This window comes from Myotis myotis, unplaced genomic scaffold (genome assembly GCF_014108235.1).
Source record: "Myotis myotis isolate mMyoMyo1 unplaced genomic scaffold, mMyoMyo1.p scaffold_m19_p_17, whole genome shotgun sequence".
In the NCBI taxonomy this organism is placed as follows: domain Eukaryota; kingdom Metazoa; phylum Chordata; class Mammalia; order Chiroptera; family Vespertilionidae; genus Myotis; species Myotis myotis.
In genome coordinates, this window is record NW_023416321.1 from 7,140,726 (window position 1) to 7,153,034 (window position 12,309).

Here is a 12,309-nt window from a genome sequence, read left to right on the forward strand (position 1 = left end):
CTCAGACCCCTTCCCCTGTCCTGACTCCTGGGCGGCCAGGACCCCGATGAGGAGCCCCCACAGCCTGCGTGCTGGGCAACCACGCTGCCCTCCCCACTCAGTCAGCCGGTGGGGGCCAGGCGTCTCCCTGGGCAGAGCTCCCCAAGATCTGGTGGGTGTCCCTGGCATGTCCCTCCCTCGTGTAGGTCAGGGAGTGAGAGAATACACTAATGACCCAGGGGAGGGAGTTTGGGGAATTCCTCCGAGGCCTGCGGACTAGCAAAGGGCTGTCACGTGAGCCGGGCCCCCCGCTTCTGCTTCCTCTGGTCTGAGCAGAAACGCCCCTCTGCCTTGGGGTGGGGGTTTCCTGGGAAGATTCCAGAAATCTCTCTCTGGGTCAGAGATGGGTACAAGCTCCTTCTCTCCCCTGTGAGGACTCAGGGTTCATGGGCTGGTGTGTGAGTGGCCAGGGCTGCCCTGAGAGAGTGTGTGAAGTTTGTGTAGTGAGAGGCTGTGTGAGTGTGCACACGTGTGTCCATGAGTGTGTGAAAGTGTGAGTGTGTGAATGTGTATTTAAACACAAGGCTGGGCAAGTCTGTATGGGTGTGTGAGTGTGGCTGTGAGTGTGTGTGTGGGTTGGTGAGTGTGAGTGGGTGTCTGTGTGAGTGTGTGTGAGCCGACTGCGTGTGTATGAGACTCTGTGGAGGTGAATGTAAGTGTGTATGAATCTATGAGCACGTGTGAGTATGTGTACATGTGATTATGTGGGGGGGGGGCGGGTCTCTGACGGTCTATGAGGGTGACTGTGAGAACCGTGAGTGTGAACGTGGGTGTCTGAGTGCATGAGTGTGCGTGCGAGCTGTGTGCAAATGTGTGGCTTACCCTGGAGGAGGGCTGACTGGAACCCAGGGCTGTCGAAGCAGCTTGGCCGTCCCCTGCCCAAGGCCATGGCCAAACCCAGGGGACCCGCCCCGCCCAGGGCTCCGTTGGCTGCAGGTGAGCTTGCTCAGAGGGGTGAGCGGTCTTTCCTGTCCCAGAGGCAATTCTTCATGAAGCAAAAAAGCAATACCGAATAGACCCAACGTAACACCTGTAACATGTGTAGGATTGCAGAGCTAAGATACAGCAGACTCCCATGAACTCACCTCCCAATCTTAGAGACCCGAGGAGGCCCTGCCCAGCCACCCCTCCCCTTGCAGTGTCAGCAGGAGCCTGGGTGGGGGGTTGCCATTCCCTTGCTTTCTCGGTGGATCTGCAGCCCTTGTCGCCAGGCCTGTGGCTGCCAGCATCTGCGAGACACAGATCTCTTCCCGTCAAGTGGCTGGCAGGGCCAGAGCGGCTCGGTGCTGCCCTCTGGGGGCGCGGGCACGGCTTCTCCCTGCATTGCTCCGTGCGGTGCACAGCCACCCGGCTAGGAGCCGGGCCGGGGGGACCCTGCTGGGCCCCCACAGAGGTGGACCCACCCACGGTGCAAGGCACACAGGGCACACCTCCACGCCGACGTGCACGTGGGCGCGCACAGAGGCGTTCACATGGACGCGTTCCATCCATGGGGAACCGAGTGGGTGCCATGCTCTGTGGGCGCCCCACAGGAGCCGGCCTGTCCCTGGGAGTTGGCAGCAGGAGGGGGTGGTCGCCCCCGATGGGCAGTGCCCTTCCTCAGCGACACTCACATTTAGGGTGGGGAAAGGCTGTTTAAGGCGGCGGACTTCGGGGTGAGCAGTTTACTAGAATAACCTAAGGTGAGGGGCAGGGAGGAGAGCTTTGTGCCAGACAGGACAGGGGGTTGTTTTTCTTAGATCGAGAAGGGGGAGGGAGGGGGCGGGGTGATGGCAGGGGCTGGGGTGGGGAGGGGGGCGCGGAGAGGCATGATGTAATGCACAGGCCAGCTCCAGAAAGGACTTCTGTGTCTGCCGGCCTGGGGCAGGGCAATGAACACGATGGCCCAGCCTGGCTCCCTGGGGCTGTGGGACTCACTGGAATAAAGGGGGGGAGGGGGCTGCAGGTGGCAGGAGAAGTCAGACCCCTGGAGAAGGGGCAGGTGCGAAAAGCAAGTGGAGGATGTCTTGTCCCCAGGCCCCGGGATGCCTCCCGGAAGTGCAGAGCAGAGGTGCAGGACCCGGGGAGGCCAGCAGAGGGCGCTCCCGGCACAGATTTGAGGCACCTGCCAATGTGCTGGCTGCTGGGATTTCATCCGCGCATCATTCTTGGAAAGCGCAGAGGCCTCTGGCTTCACCCCTGGGAGCTACTGAGCTTAGGAGGTGAAGAGAGACATCTATGAGGTGGGGGATGGGGTGGGGTGGGGCAGAGCGTCCTCTTCCTCCCCTTCTCCTTCTCCCTGGCCAGGCAGTGCCTGGTCAGTGTCTCCATCCTCTGTCTCCAGGTGGTGGCCTCAGAACCACCTCCGGAAATGGGACCGGCCACCTGCCCTGCTCTGGGGGTGCTCCCTGGGCGCTAGGGTGTGTCAGGGCCAGCAGCCTCTCTGTAAAGCCCCCCAGGTCCCAGCTCCAGGGATCTGCCCGCCCTTCTCCTGAGCTCCCTGCCTCCCTGCTTCCCTCGCTCACCTCTAGGTGGAGGATTTCTGTGGATTCTAGAGTTCTCGGGACCAGACGCAGCCTGTCTTCGGCCACAAGGATTACAGGCTTCCAGGGGGCGGCTGGTGGACACAGCCAGGTCCAGCCCAGACACCATGTGGCCAACCCCTTGAGGTCAACTCCTTGAGGGAGAGGGTGGAATCATGGAGGGAAAAGTCCCTTCCGCTGTGAATGCCCCTTCCACCTCCTGGCATTTCCACCCAGGCCGAGGCACCTCGCACCATCCACTTTTCATTGGTTTCTAGTTATGGAGCACCGTTGCTCTCGCTCTGTCTTTGGGGACATGTCTAGAGGAGGTGACAGGTAAACAGATGTGATGACACAGGGTGCTAAGTGCTTTGAGAGCAGTGGATTCTCTTTTTCTTCAGAATTTTGCTTTCCTCTCTGGCTTCCAGTCCCAGTCAGTGGCATCATTACTCACCCCCCTGCTCAGCCCCGAAAATACAGGGTCATCTCAGTGCCTCCTCGGCTCAGGCCTATCTCCCTGTTGGCCATGAAGTCACCCTCACCCTCACCCTCACCCTCACCCTCACCCTCCTCAGCCTCACCATCTCTCTCCCCAGGCCATCACTTCAGTCCTGGTCCCCCATCCAGCTCTCACCTCATCACCAAAGTGAGCCCTTCTAAAACTCTCTGATGCCTAGATGCACAAAAGAAAAAAATTAGCAAATATGACTTAGATGATACTGTCTGTTTGGAAAAAGACACTGCAAACAATGGGAGACCAATGGCCAACTGGGAAAAACGCATTTGCAAGCCATGAGCCAAAGGCCTCATTCCCACGTTTACCCAAAGGTCACGCCAGTCTGAAGGAAAAGACCCCACAGGAAAAATAAGGAAAAAAGAAGGTCCATAAGAAAGAAGAAGGGAAAGAAGGGGCCAAAACACAGAGGGAAAGATGTTCAATCTCGTTCCTAATGAAAGAAATGGAAACCAAAGCAACAGGGAGGTCTTTTTTTGATGATCAAAAAGATGAATGTTGGAAAACAATAATAGACAAACCTTCAAACCTTGATGAGAACCAATGTGGGTGGGCATACAGGAAAGTTATTCCCATGCATGGTGTGTGAACATTTGTAGAACTTCTCAAGAAAACTTAAAAAAATATATATAATTGATTTCAGAGAGGAAGGGAGAGGGAGAGAGAGACAGAGACATCAACGATGAGAGAGAATCATTGATCGGCTGCCTCCTGTATGCCCTTTACTGGGGATCAAGCCTGCAACCCGGGCATGTGCCCTGACTGGGAATCGAACCATGACCTCCTGGTTCATAGGTTGATGCTCAACCACTGAGTCACACTGGCTGGGCGCACACTGCCATTCTTTTTTTCTAACGTCTTCCTTTTTGAATGATGTATTGAACAGATCTCTTAGCAAGGGCATAAAATATTTTAAAAGATTAATTTTTCCAGGAGGGTGGCTATTTATATCTCATGAGTAACTGTAACTTTTAAAGAAAATCTTTATTGTTGAAAGTATTGCATGTGTCCTGTACTTCCTCCCTCCCCCCCATTGGCCCCTTTTAGTCTGCCCCCACTCCCTGCCCCAGGCCTTCACCACCCTATTGTCTGTGTCCATGGGTTATGCATATAGGCAAGCGAGTTCTTTGGTTGATCTTTTCCCACCCACGCACCCACCCACCCACTCACACACCATTCTTATTTCTTCTCCTTGTTGGGGAGGTGAGAATATTCTAAAGCAAACTCCAGATATCATTTCGGAATGATATGATATTTCTTACTCGGGAAGAAAGTTTGGAAATAGCTATCAAAGTAAAAAAATGGATTTACTCTTTAAGTCAGTAATCCCACTGCTGATACTACCCCTTTTGTCTAATTAAAATCTTTATAAATAGACGCATGTAAAGTAAAACAAAACAGAGCCCAGCTTGAATGACTCGCTACCGCTATAGGATCAAGTCCAAACTCTTTAGCATCCTTTCATGATGATCTCCCCTTCCAACCCTCGGACTAGCCATTTCTCCCACAACGAATTGGTCCAGAGATTCTCCAAGTGGGTTCCAAGGAACCCTAGCTCCAGCTGCTCCTCCTGGAAGTGGCTCCAGGGTGAGTAAGTTTGGGAAACACACAGCACTTTAGCCCCACTTTGGAGGGTCACAATGCACATTAGCTTGCTGAAAGCTCTGGGAAGTCTGCAGTAAAACAAGCAACAACTGATAAGGGTGCACCTGGGCCCAGCTCTGTTGCATCAGGGATAAGAAGCTCACTGCTCTGTGGGGTCGTCCCTGCCCCTTTCCGACCTTGCTCACCCCCATCCCAGCCATACTGGTCTTTCTTCCTGTTCTCAGAAAAGGAGTGCCTTGGTCCAAGCTCAGGGCTTTGCACCTGCCTTGGCCTGGAATGCCCTTCCCTGTGCGGGCTCCTTCCTTAAGTCAGTTGCCCTCTTCAATGTCACCTCAGAGAGGCCTTCCTTTCTGCCCACCCCGCCCCCACCCCAACCCCAAGCCCCTAAGCCAGTGATGGCGAACCTTTTGAGCTCGGCGTGTCAGCATTTTGAAAAACCCTAATTTAACTCTGGTGCCGTGTCACATATAGAAATTTTTTGATATTTGCAACCATAGTAAAACAAAAACTTATATTTTTGATATTTATTTTATATATTTAAATGCCATTTAACAAAGAAAAATCAACCAAAAAAATGAGTTCACGTGTCACCTCTGACACACGTGTCATAGGTTCGCCATCACTGGCCTAAGCACTCAGATCCCCCTTTATGTTTCCCTGGAGAATGTGCCATTCCCTGGTTTGATTATTGCCCATCTCCCACTAGCATGTCTGCCCCATATCCAGAGCCAAGGACCATGCCTGGCACATAGTAGGTGCTCCACTAACAGCAGCCGAACAGAGGCGTTTTCGTACGAGATCCGTTTTCCTCAGCCTTCCCACTGCAGCCCCTGGGTGTTCTGATCCAGCCACAAGGCTGCTGGTGTTCCCCAACACCCCAGGCATGCCCCCGCACCCGGATGATCTCTCTCCGGCTCTTCTCTGCCCGGAAAAGCCCTGCCCTGGTTTTGAAACCCAGCTTTGTGGTCCCTCCCTGTGAAACTGTCCTCAGAGGTCTGGCCCGAATGAGCTGCTCCCTCCCGCGCCTCCCAGGTGCTTGTACACACATACCTTTATCATCGCTCCAATAACACTGCCTCGATGGGCTGTTTGTGTGTCTGTCTCCTCTCGCTCACCCACCCGCAGTCATGATGGGCAGGGCTGGGCTGACTCAGGGCTGCATTCTCAGCGCCGGGCCCAGTGACTGCCACACAATGAACACAATGAGTGGGTGCTGAAAGAAAGCCAACTCTGGGCTCTCAAACTGTTGCGTCCGTTCAGCAAGCGTCACCTGGGCGCTTCCTGTGTACACAGCGCTGAGTGAGACCTGGCAGTGGGTCAGAGGTGAATGGAAAGTTGTCTTTGGGCTGTAAAGCATTATCATTCTGCAGGGGAAGCAGGCCCACCTCCAGTGATTCTAACACAAGTGAGAGTGGCTAGCACTCACCGGGGCTAGAAGGGGCTCGGGGAGTGTGTGTGTGATCAAAGTAGGGGAGCGTGAATGTGATCACAGTAGGGGAGCGTGTGTGTAATCACAGTAGGGGAGCGTGTGTGTGATCACAGTAGGGGAGCGTGTGTGTGATCACAGTAGGCGAGTGTGTGTGTGATCACAGTAGGCGAGTGTGTGATCACAGTAGGGGAGCGTGTGTGTGATCACAGTAGGGGAGCGCGTGTGTGATCACAGTAGGGGAGCGCGTGTGTGATCACAGTAGGGGAGCGCGTGTGTGATCACAGTAGGGGAGCGTGTGTGTGATCACAGTAGGGGAGCGCGTGTGTGATCACAGTAGATGAGTGTGTGTGTGATCACAGTAGGGGAGCGCGTGTGTGATCACAGTAGATGAGTGTGTGTGTGATCACAGTAGGGGAGCGCGTGTGTGATCACAGTAGGGGAGCGTGTGTGTGATCACAGTAGATGAGTGTGTTTGTGATCACAGTAGGGGAGCGCGTGTGTGATCACAGTAGGGGAGCGCGTGTGTGATCACAGTAGGGGAGCGGGTGTGTGATCACAGTAGGGGAGCGCGTGTGTGATCACAGTAGGGGAGCGCGTGTGTGATCACAGTAGGGGAGCGCGTGTGTGATCACAGTAGGGGAGCGCGTGTGTGATCACAGTAGGGGAGCGTGAGTGTGATCACAGTAGATGAGTGTGTTTGTGATCACAGTAGGGGAGCGCGTGTGTGATCACAGTAGGGGAGCGTGACTGTGATCACAGTAGGGGAGCGTGTGTGTGATCACGGTAGGGGAGCGTGACTGTGATCACAGTAGGGGAGCGTGTGTGTGATCACAGTAGGGGAGCGTGTGTGTGATCACAGTAGGGGAGCGTGTGTGTGATCACAGTAGGCGAGCGCGTGTGTGATCACAGTAGGGGAGCGTGTGTGTGATCACAGTAGGGGAGCGCGTGTGTGATCACAGTAGGGGAGCGCGTGTGTGATCACAGTAGGGGAGCGCGTGTGTGATCACAGTAGGGGAGCGCGTGTGTGATCACAGTAGGGGAGAGAGTGTGTGATCACAGTAGGGGAGCGCGTGTGTGATCACAGTAGGGGAGCGCGTGTGTGATCACAGTAGGGGAGCGCGTGTGTGATCACAGTAGGGGAGTGTGTGTGTGATCACAGTAGGGGAGCGTGACTGTGATCACAGTAGGGGAGCGTGACTGTGATCACAGTAGGGGAGCGTGAGTGTGATCACAGTAGGGGAGCGTGTGTGTGATCACAGTAGGGGAGCGTGTGTGTGATCACAGTAGGCGAGTGTGTGTGTGATCACAGTAGGGGAGCGTGTGTGTGATCACAGTAGGGGAGCGCGTGTGTGATCACAGTAGGGGAGCGCGTGTGTGATCACAGTAGGGGAGCGCGTGTGTGATCACAGTAGATGAGTGTGTTTGTGATCACAGTAGGGGAGCGTATGTGTGATCACAGTAGGGGAGCGTGTGCGTGATCACAGTAGGGGAGCGTGACTGTGATCACAGTAGGGGAGCGTGTGTGTGATCACAGTAGGGGAGCGTGACTGTGATCACAGTAGGGGAGCGTGTGTGTGATCACAGTAGGGGAGTGTGTGTGTGATCACAGTAGGTGGTAAAGGTGAGGAGCTGTGGTACCCCCCTGACAAAACCTGGCTGGGGAAAGGGTTCCACACCTGAAATGTTAAAAAGCCCCCAGGGCCGGGGTCCTGAGGCAGAGGGCCCTTGCTTCTGGGGGGGAGCGGGGAGGTAGTTTCCAAGGAGGAGGCAGGGCTTGATGGGAGGAGCTGGTTAGGGGCAGGGGTGAGGCCAGGCCTCTGCACAGGTGTGCTCCTGCTCCATCCTCCTGTCCTGCCCTGGAAAGGACGACGTCCTCCCTTCCAGTGTAGACGTCCTGAGAGGAGAACACTGGGTTAGCAGGCCCCTCTGCCCCCTGGTGCCCACATGGGTCCTCCATCCGTCGTCCTCCTGGCCTGGTCCTCCTCCCTGATCTTCCCTCTGCTGATCCTGCCCCCAGATCCTCCCCGCTCTGATCCTTAACCCTCCTCCATTCCTCCCTGAACCCCCACACCTCAATCCTCCGCCTTGTTGGTCAGGCATGTGGGACACAGAGTGATGGGCTGGGTGGTCAGCACCGAGACAAAGGGCCAAGTTCTGTGAAGTGAAGGAAGAAGGACACAAACCATGCTCAGAATATTTGGGGTTCCCCCAAGGAGACACACCCCACCCAAAGCCAGTTCCCAGGCTGGGGGTAGACGTAGCTGCTACCTTGAGGAAGTGTCTAAACTGAGGGGAGAGCTTCCAGCATGGCTCAGGGGTTGAGCATCAACCTAGGAACCAGGAGGTCACGGTTCGATTCCCAGTCAGGGCACATGCCCGGGTTGCAGGCTCGATCCCCAGTAGGGGGTGTGCAGGAGGCAGCCGATCAAGGATTCTCTCTCGTCATTGATGTTTCTCTCTCTCTCCCTCTCTCCCATCTTCTCTGAAATCAATAAAAATAAATAAATAAAAATAACCTGAAAGGAGAGACAAAGCCTCTCTCTTGGGGAGCCTGGGCCACGCCTGCCCCTGGAGGAAGTTTCCAGCACCGTAGAGCGGGCACCAATGAGTGTGGATTAATAGGAACAACAAGCATAGAAGGGCACAGAGGGCCAAGAACTGGGCCCTGGAAGGCTGGGGTCTGGATGGAGCCCGGAACTGCCCCAGGCCCTCGGGGCACAGCGAGGAAGGGGTGAGCCCCAGGTCTGAAGCGGGGGCCTGACTGAGCTTTACTCTCATCTCCCCCAAACCTCCCTCAGGCTGAAGTGGGGAAGCGAGGTGGAGTGGGGGGAAGGGAGAGGTGAGAGTTGGAGGGAAGGGGGAGAGGGGGGTAGGGCAGGTGGAGAAGGCAGCTCTGGGGGGTGGGAGAATTCCAGCCCATGGGAGGCGGAAAGAGGTCCCACATGTGCCTCGGCCAGGCTCAGGGTCCCCTTCCCAGACTTCCTCCCCACCCCTCCCTTCTGGTCTGGCCCTCCCTTCCTCCCTTGCCCTCCCCTGCCCTGGGTCCCATGGGGGCACTCAGGCCTCCGGGTCCTTTCTGGGGAGGGACCTTGGGCAATGACGTCACTGCTTGGAAGGGCGAGGTGTCAGCAGGTGTCTGTATCCTGTGTCTTGGGTTCAACCTAGATGGATGGTTCCTGGAAACCAATTAGGGGCGGGGCTGAGTCTGCTTGTCCCCAGGGGGAGCACCCGTCACAGGACCCCTGGGGGACCCTTGCTTCTCACTCTCCTCGCTGGGAGGAGGCTCCCAGAGCCCCGGGAAAGTTCCCCATCTCCCACCGCCCCCAGGAGGCAGAGGGTGGGGTCCCCAATGGGAGCTACACACAAATCGTTAGTGGGTGGACCTGGGCGGGCCGGCCTCAGGAGCGAGGCTGAGGGAACAGAATGGAGGAGGAAGAGGATCCCGCCTGGGCAGGTGTGGCTGGGAGGGTGCACTTCCGAGGGCATGTCTGGCTCTGTGGGAGTGCTTCGGGGGTGAGGTAAGGGGTGGGGGGGCCTATGAGCTCCTGGTGGCCCTGCCTAGCCCATCCCAGGGTCCAGGGAAAGGAGCTGGCAGGCCCCCTAGTGGCAGGGGTCTGGGGGTGGAGGGAGGGTCTTTGAGATCCCTGAGGAATGTGGGGTTCTCTTCTCACTAACCAAACAAGGCCCCAGCTGGGAGCCCATCCCAGCCTCAGGGGCCTCACCTGATGGGACCACACGCTCCCTTCCTGGGTCCCTGTCTTCATCCCAGTGCACGGCCCGGGCTCATGACCCCAGCGATTCACCGAGCTCCTACAGGGCACCTGCTGCTCTGGGCTGGGGGTGGGGGTGGGGTGGGCATAACCAGGGGGGTGATAGTTTATGCGTGGGGTCCTGTAGGAGCCAGGGTCAGCTGGGCAGCTATGGATTGGCTCCATCAACATCAATATGCCCTTATGGAACATCAGCTGTGTCCTGGGGCCCTCAGGTCACCTAGACCTTGTGCCCCCATCGCCATCAAAGGGGCCTGGGGGTCCCAGGGACCCTCCCGCAGCACCTGGTCCTGTCCCAGTGACCCCTGTGAGCAACCCCCGGAGAGGAGACTGGTGACCTCGAGTTAGTCCAGCCTTGGGCTGGTGTGAGGTCCCTGGGGGATGCTGGGAGCCACTCCCTGGGGCCTCCTCTTCTTGCCCCCTTCCCCCCCCTCCCCCCCCCGCCACCGTGTGCTGAATTCCCAGAAGCCTCTGGGGCTGGATCTCATCCGCCTTTTCCTCTCATCCTCTAAGTGGGCCAAGATGCTGACGACGGCGGGGGCTGCGGGCCCCGCGCTGCCTGGCTGCCAGGGGCCTCTCCCTGCTGGGGTGGAGGACAGGCCCGGGCAGGAGGCATGGAGGCTGAGAGGACCTGTCTGGCTCCTGCCAGGCCTTCCTCCCCGGCAGGGAGTGTGGGAGCTGCTTGGGCCCTGGGTCCAGGGCTGGCTCTGCCGCGAATGCCCGGGTCAGGCACCCTGAGACTGAGTTTCCTCCCAGGGAGTGCTGATGGGCAGAGCTGGTGAGGGCTGACCCTGGGCTGGGAGGGAGGCATGGCTGGCCTCCTTGGGCCTGCCAGGGATGGCCGCACACTCGGGGGGGCGGGCGGCCTTCCTGGGGGCTGACCCTGCCCTTTCACCTGGGGAGAGGGGCTGAGGGGCCTGTCCTTCAGCACTTGGGGCCTTTCTGCCAGAGGGGGCTCCACAGAGCCAGGCAAAGGGCCCCAGAGTCACTGGTGGCAGGGAAACTGAGGCCCAGTCCTGGGCACACAGCCTGACGTCAGGGGGAGGGAGCTGGAGAGGGGCGAATGGTGGTGATGGGGCCGAGGGCTTGGTGATTTTGAAGGGAGGGGAAAGGTTGACAGATTCTTTGCCCCTTTATTTAAAAAAAAATGATTTTAGAGAGAAAGGGAGAGGGAGAGAGAGAAATATCGACGGGAGAGACACATTGATCGGCTGTCTCCTACACTGGGGATCTAGCCGGCAACCTGGGCATGTGGCCTGACCGGGAATTGAACCGGCGACCTCTTGGTGCCTGGGTGGACATTCAACTATTGAGCCACACCAGCCAGGCTCTCTGCCCCTTTAAACTGAGCCTCAAGGCTAAGGTCTTGGGGCTTCGGAGGTGGGCTCCAGGGGGAGGCACTGAGGACAGTTGGTGCCTCCCGGCCTGGCCCCTCCCCAGGTCCCTGCTCTGCTCCGGGTTCAGTGCTGGAAGGTGGGCATCCCTGTGTGAGGGAGTGAGGCCTGCCTGGGGGAGGGGAGGGAGCAGTCAGCCCTGGGGGGGAGGGGTGTCTGGGGGGGCTCTTTCTTTACTGCATGTCCTCCTGTGTGAGGGTGACCGCCGGGGCAAGGCCTGCCGCTGTCGCGCCTGGGTGACCTCGGGTTCTGTTGGTTCCCTCTCCCCCCGAGACAGTGTTGGAGGGCCAGGGAGTCCTTTTTTTGTTTTGTTTTGTTTTTGTTTGTTATATAAATTAACCCATTTATTATAGGCTCGCAATGTTTCAAACTGTGGAGCTTCTACTGGCCTTTCAATTCCTTCCGTCTTCCAGTGGCTGACTTTCCTGTGGCGGCAGAAGTGGTGCTGTAGGTCCCGGCACCGCCAGCGACGGTTTTCATGCAGGAGCCACAGGGCCAGGTCCCCGCGGCTCGCCTCTTCATCCTGGTTTTGCCACAGGAGGAGCAGGTGTACTTGGCGTGCTGGCTGATTTCAGTTTTCTTCGCCATTTTCCAGAGGGAGGCGCCATAACGGGTCCCGTATTTACCGACGATTCCGACCTTCTTGGTGCGTTTAGCCATGTCCTTTTTTTTTTTTTTTTAAATATATATATTTTTATTGATTTCAGAGAGGAAGGAAGAGGGGGAGAGAGACAGAAACATCAATGATGAGAGAGAATTATTGATCGGCTGCCTCCTGCACACCCCCTACTGGGCATGGAGCCCACAACCTGGACATGTGCCCTGACTGACGGGGAATGGAATTGTGACCTCCTGGTTCACAGGCTGATGCTCAACCACTGAGCCACGCCGGCCGGGCCGGGAAGTCCTCCTTGATGTCTAACCTCATGGAGCAACCCTAGTGGCCTGACCGTGGCTTTGAGCCCCTTCCCTCCACCCCCCAGCCACCCTCAGAACCCCAGACGTCTTAGGCAGGGCGGAAGCAGGATAAGATTGGGGTTCGTCCCTTCTCTCCCGG

At 57.1% G+C, this 12,309-nt stretch overlaps 1 protein-coding gene across 1 annotated transcript; it reads right to left on the bottom strand.

Moving 5' to 3' along the window:
- Positions 1 to 11,574: 11,574 nt before the first annotated feature.
- LOC118671195 (60S ribosomal protein L37a-like) lies at positions 11,575 to 11,912 on the bottom strand. Its single transcript, XM_036339034.1, has one exon. The coding sequence runs from the start codon at positions 11,910 to 11,912 to the stop codon at positions 11,634 to 11,636; it is 279 nt and encodes a 92-aa protein (XP_036194927.1). The 3' UTR covers positions 11,575 to 11,633.
- Between the last annotated feature and the right edge of the window lie 397 nt (positions 11,913 to 12,309).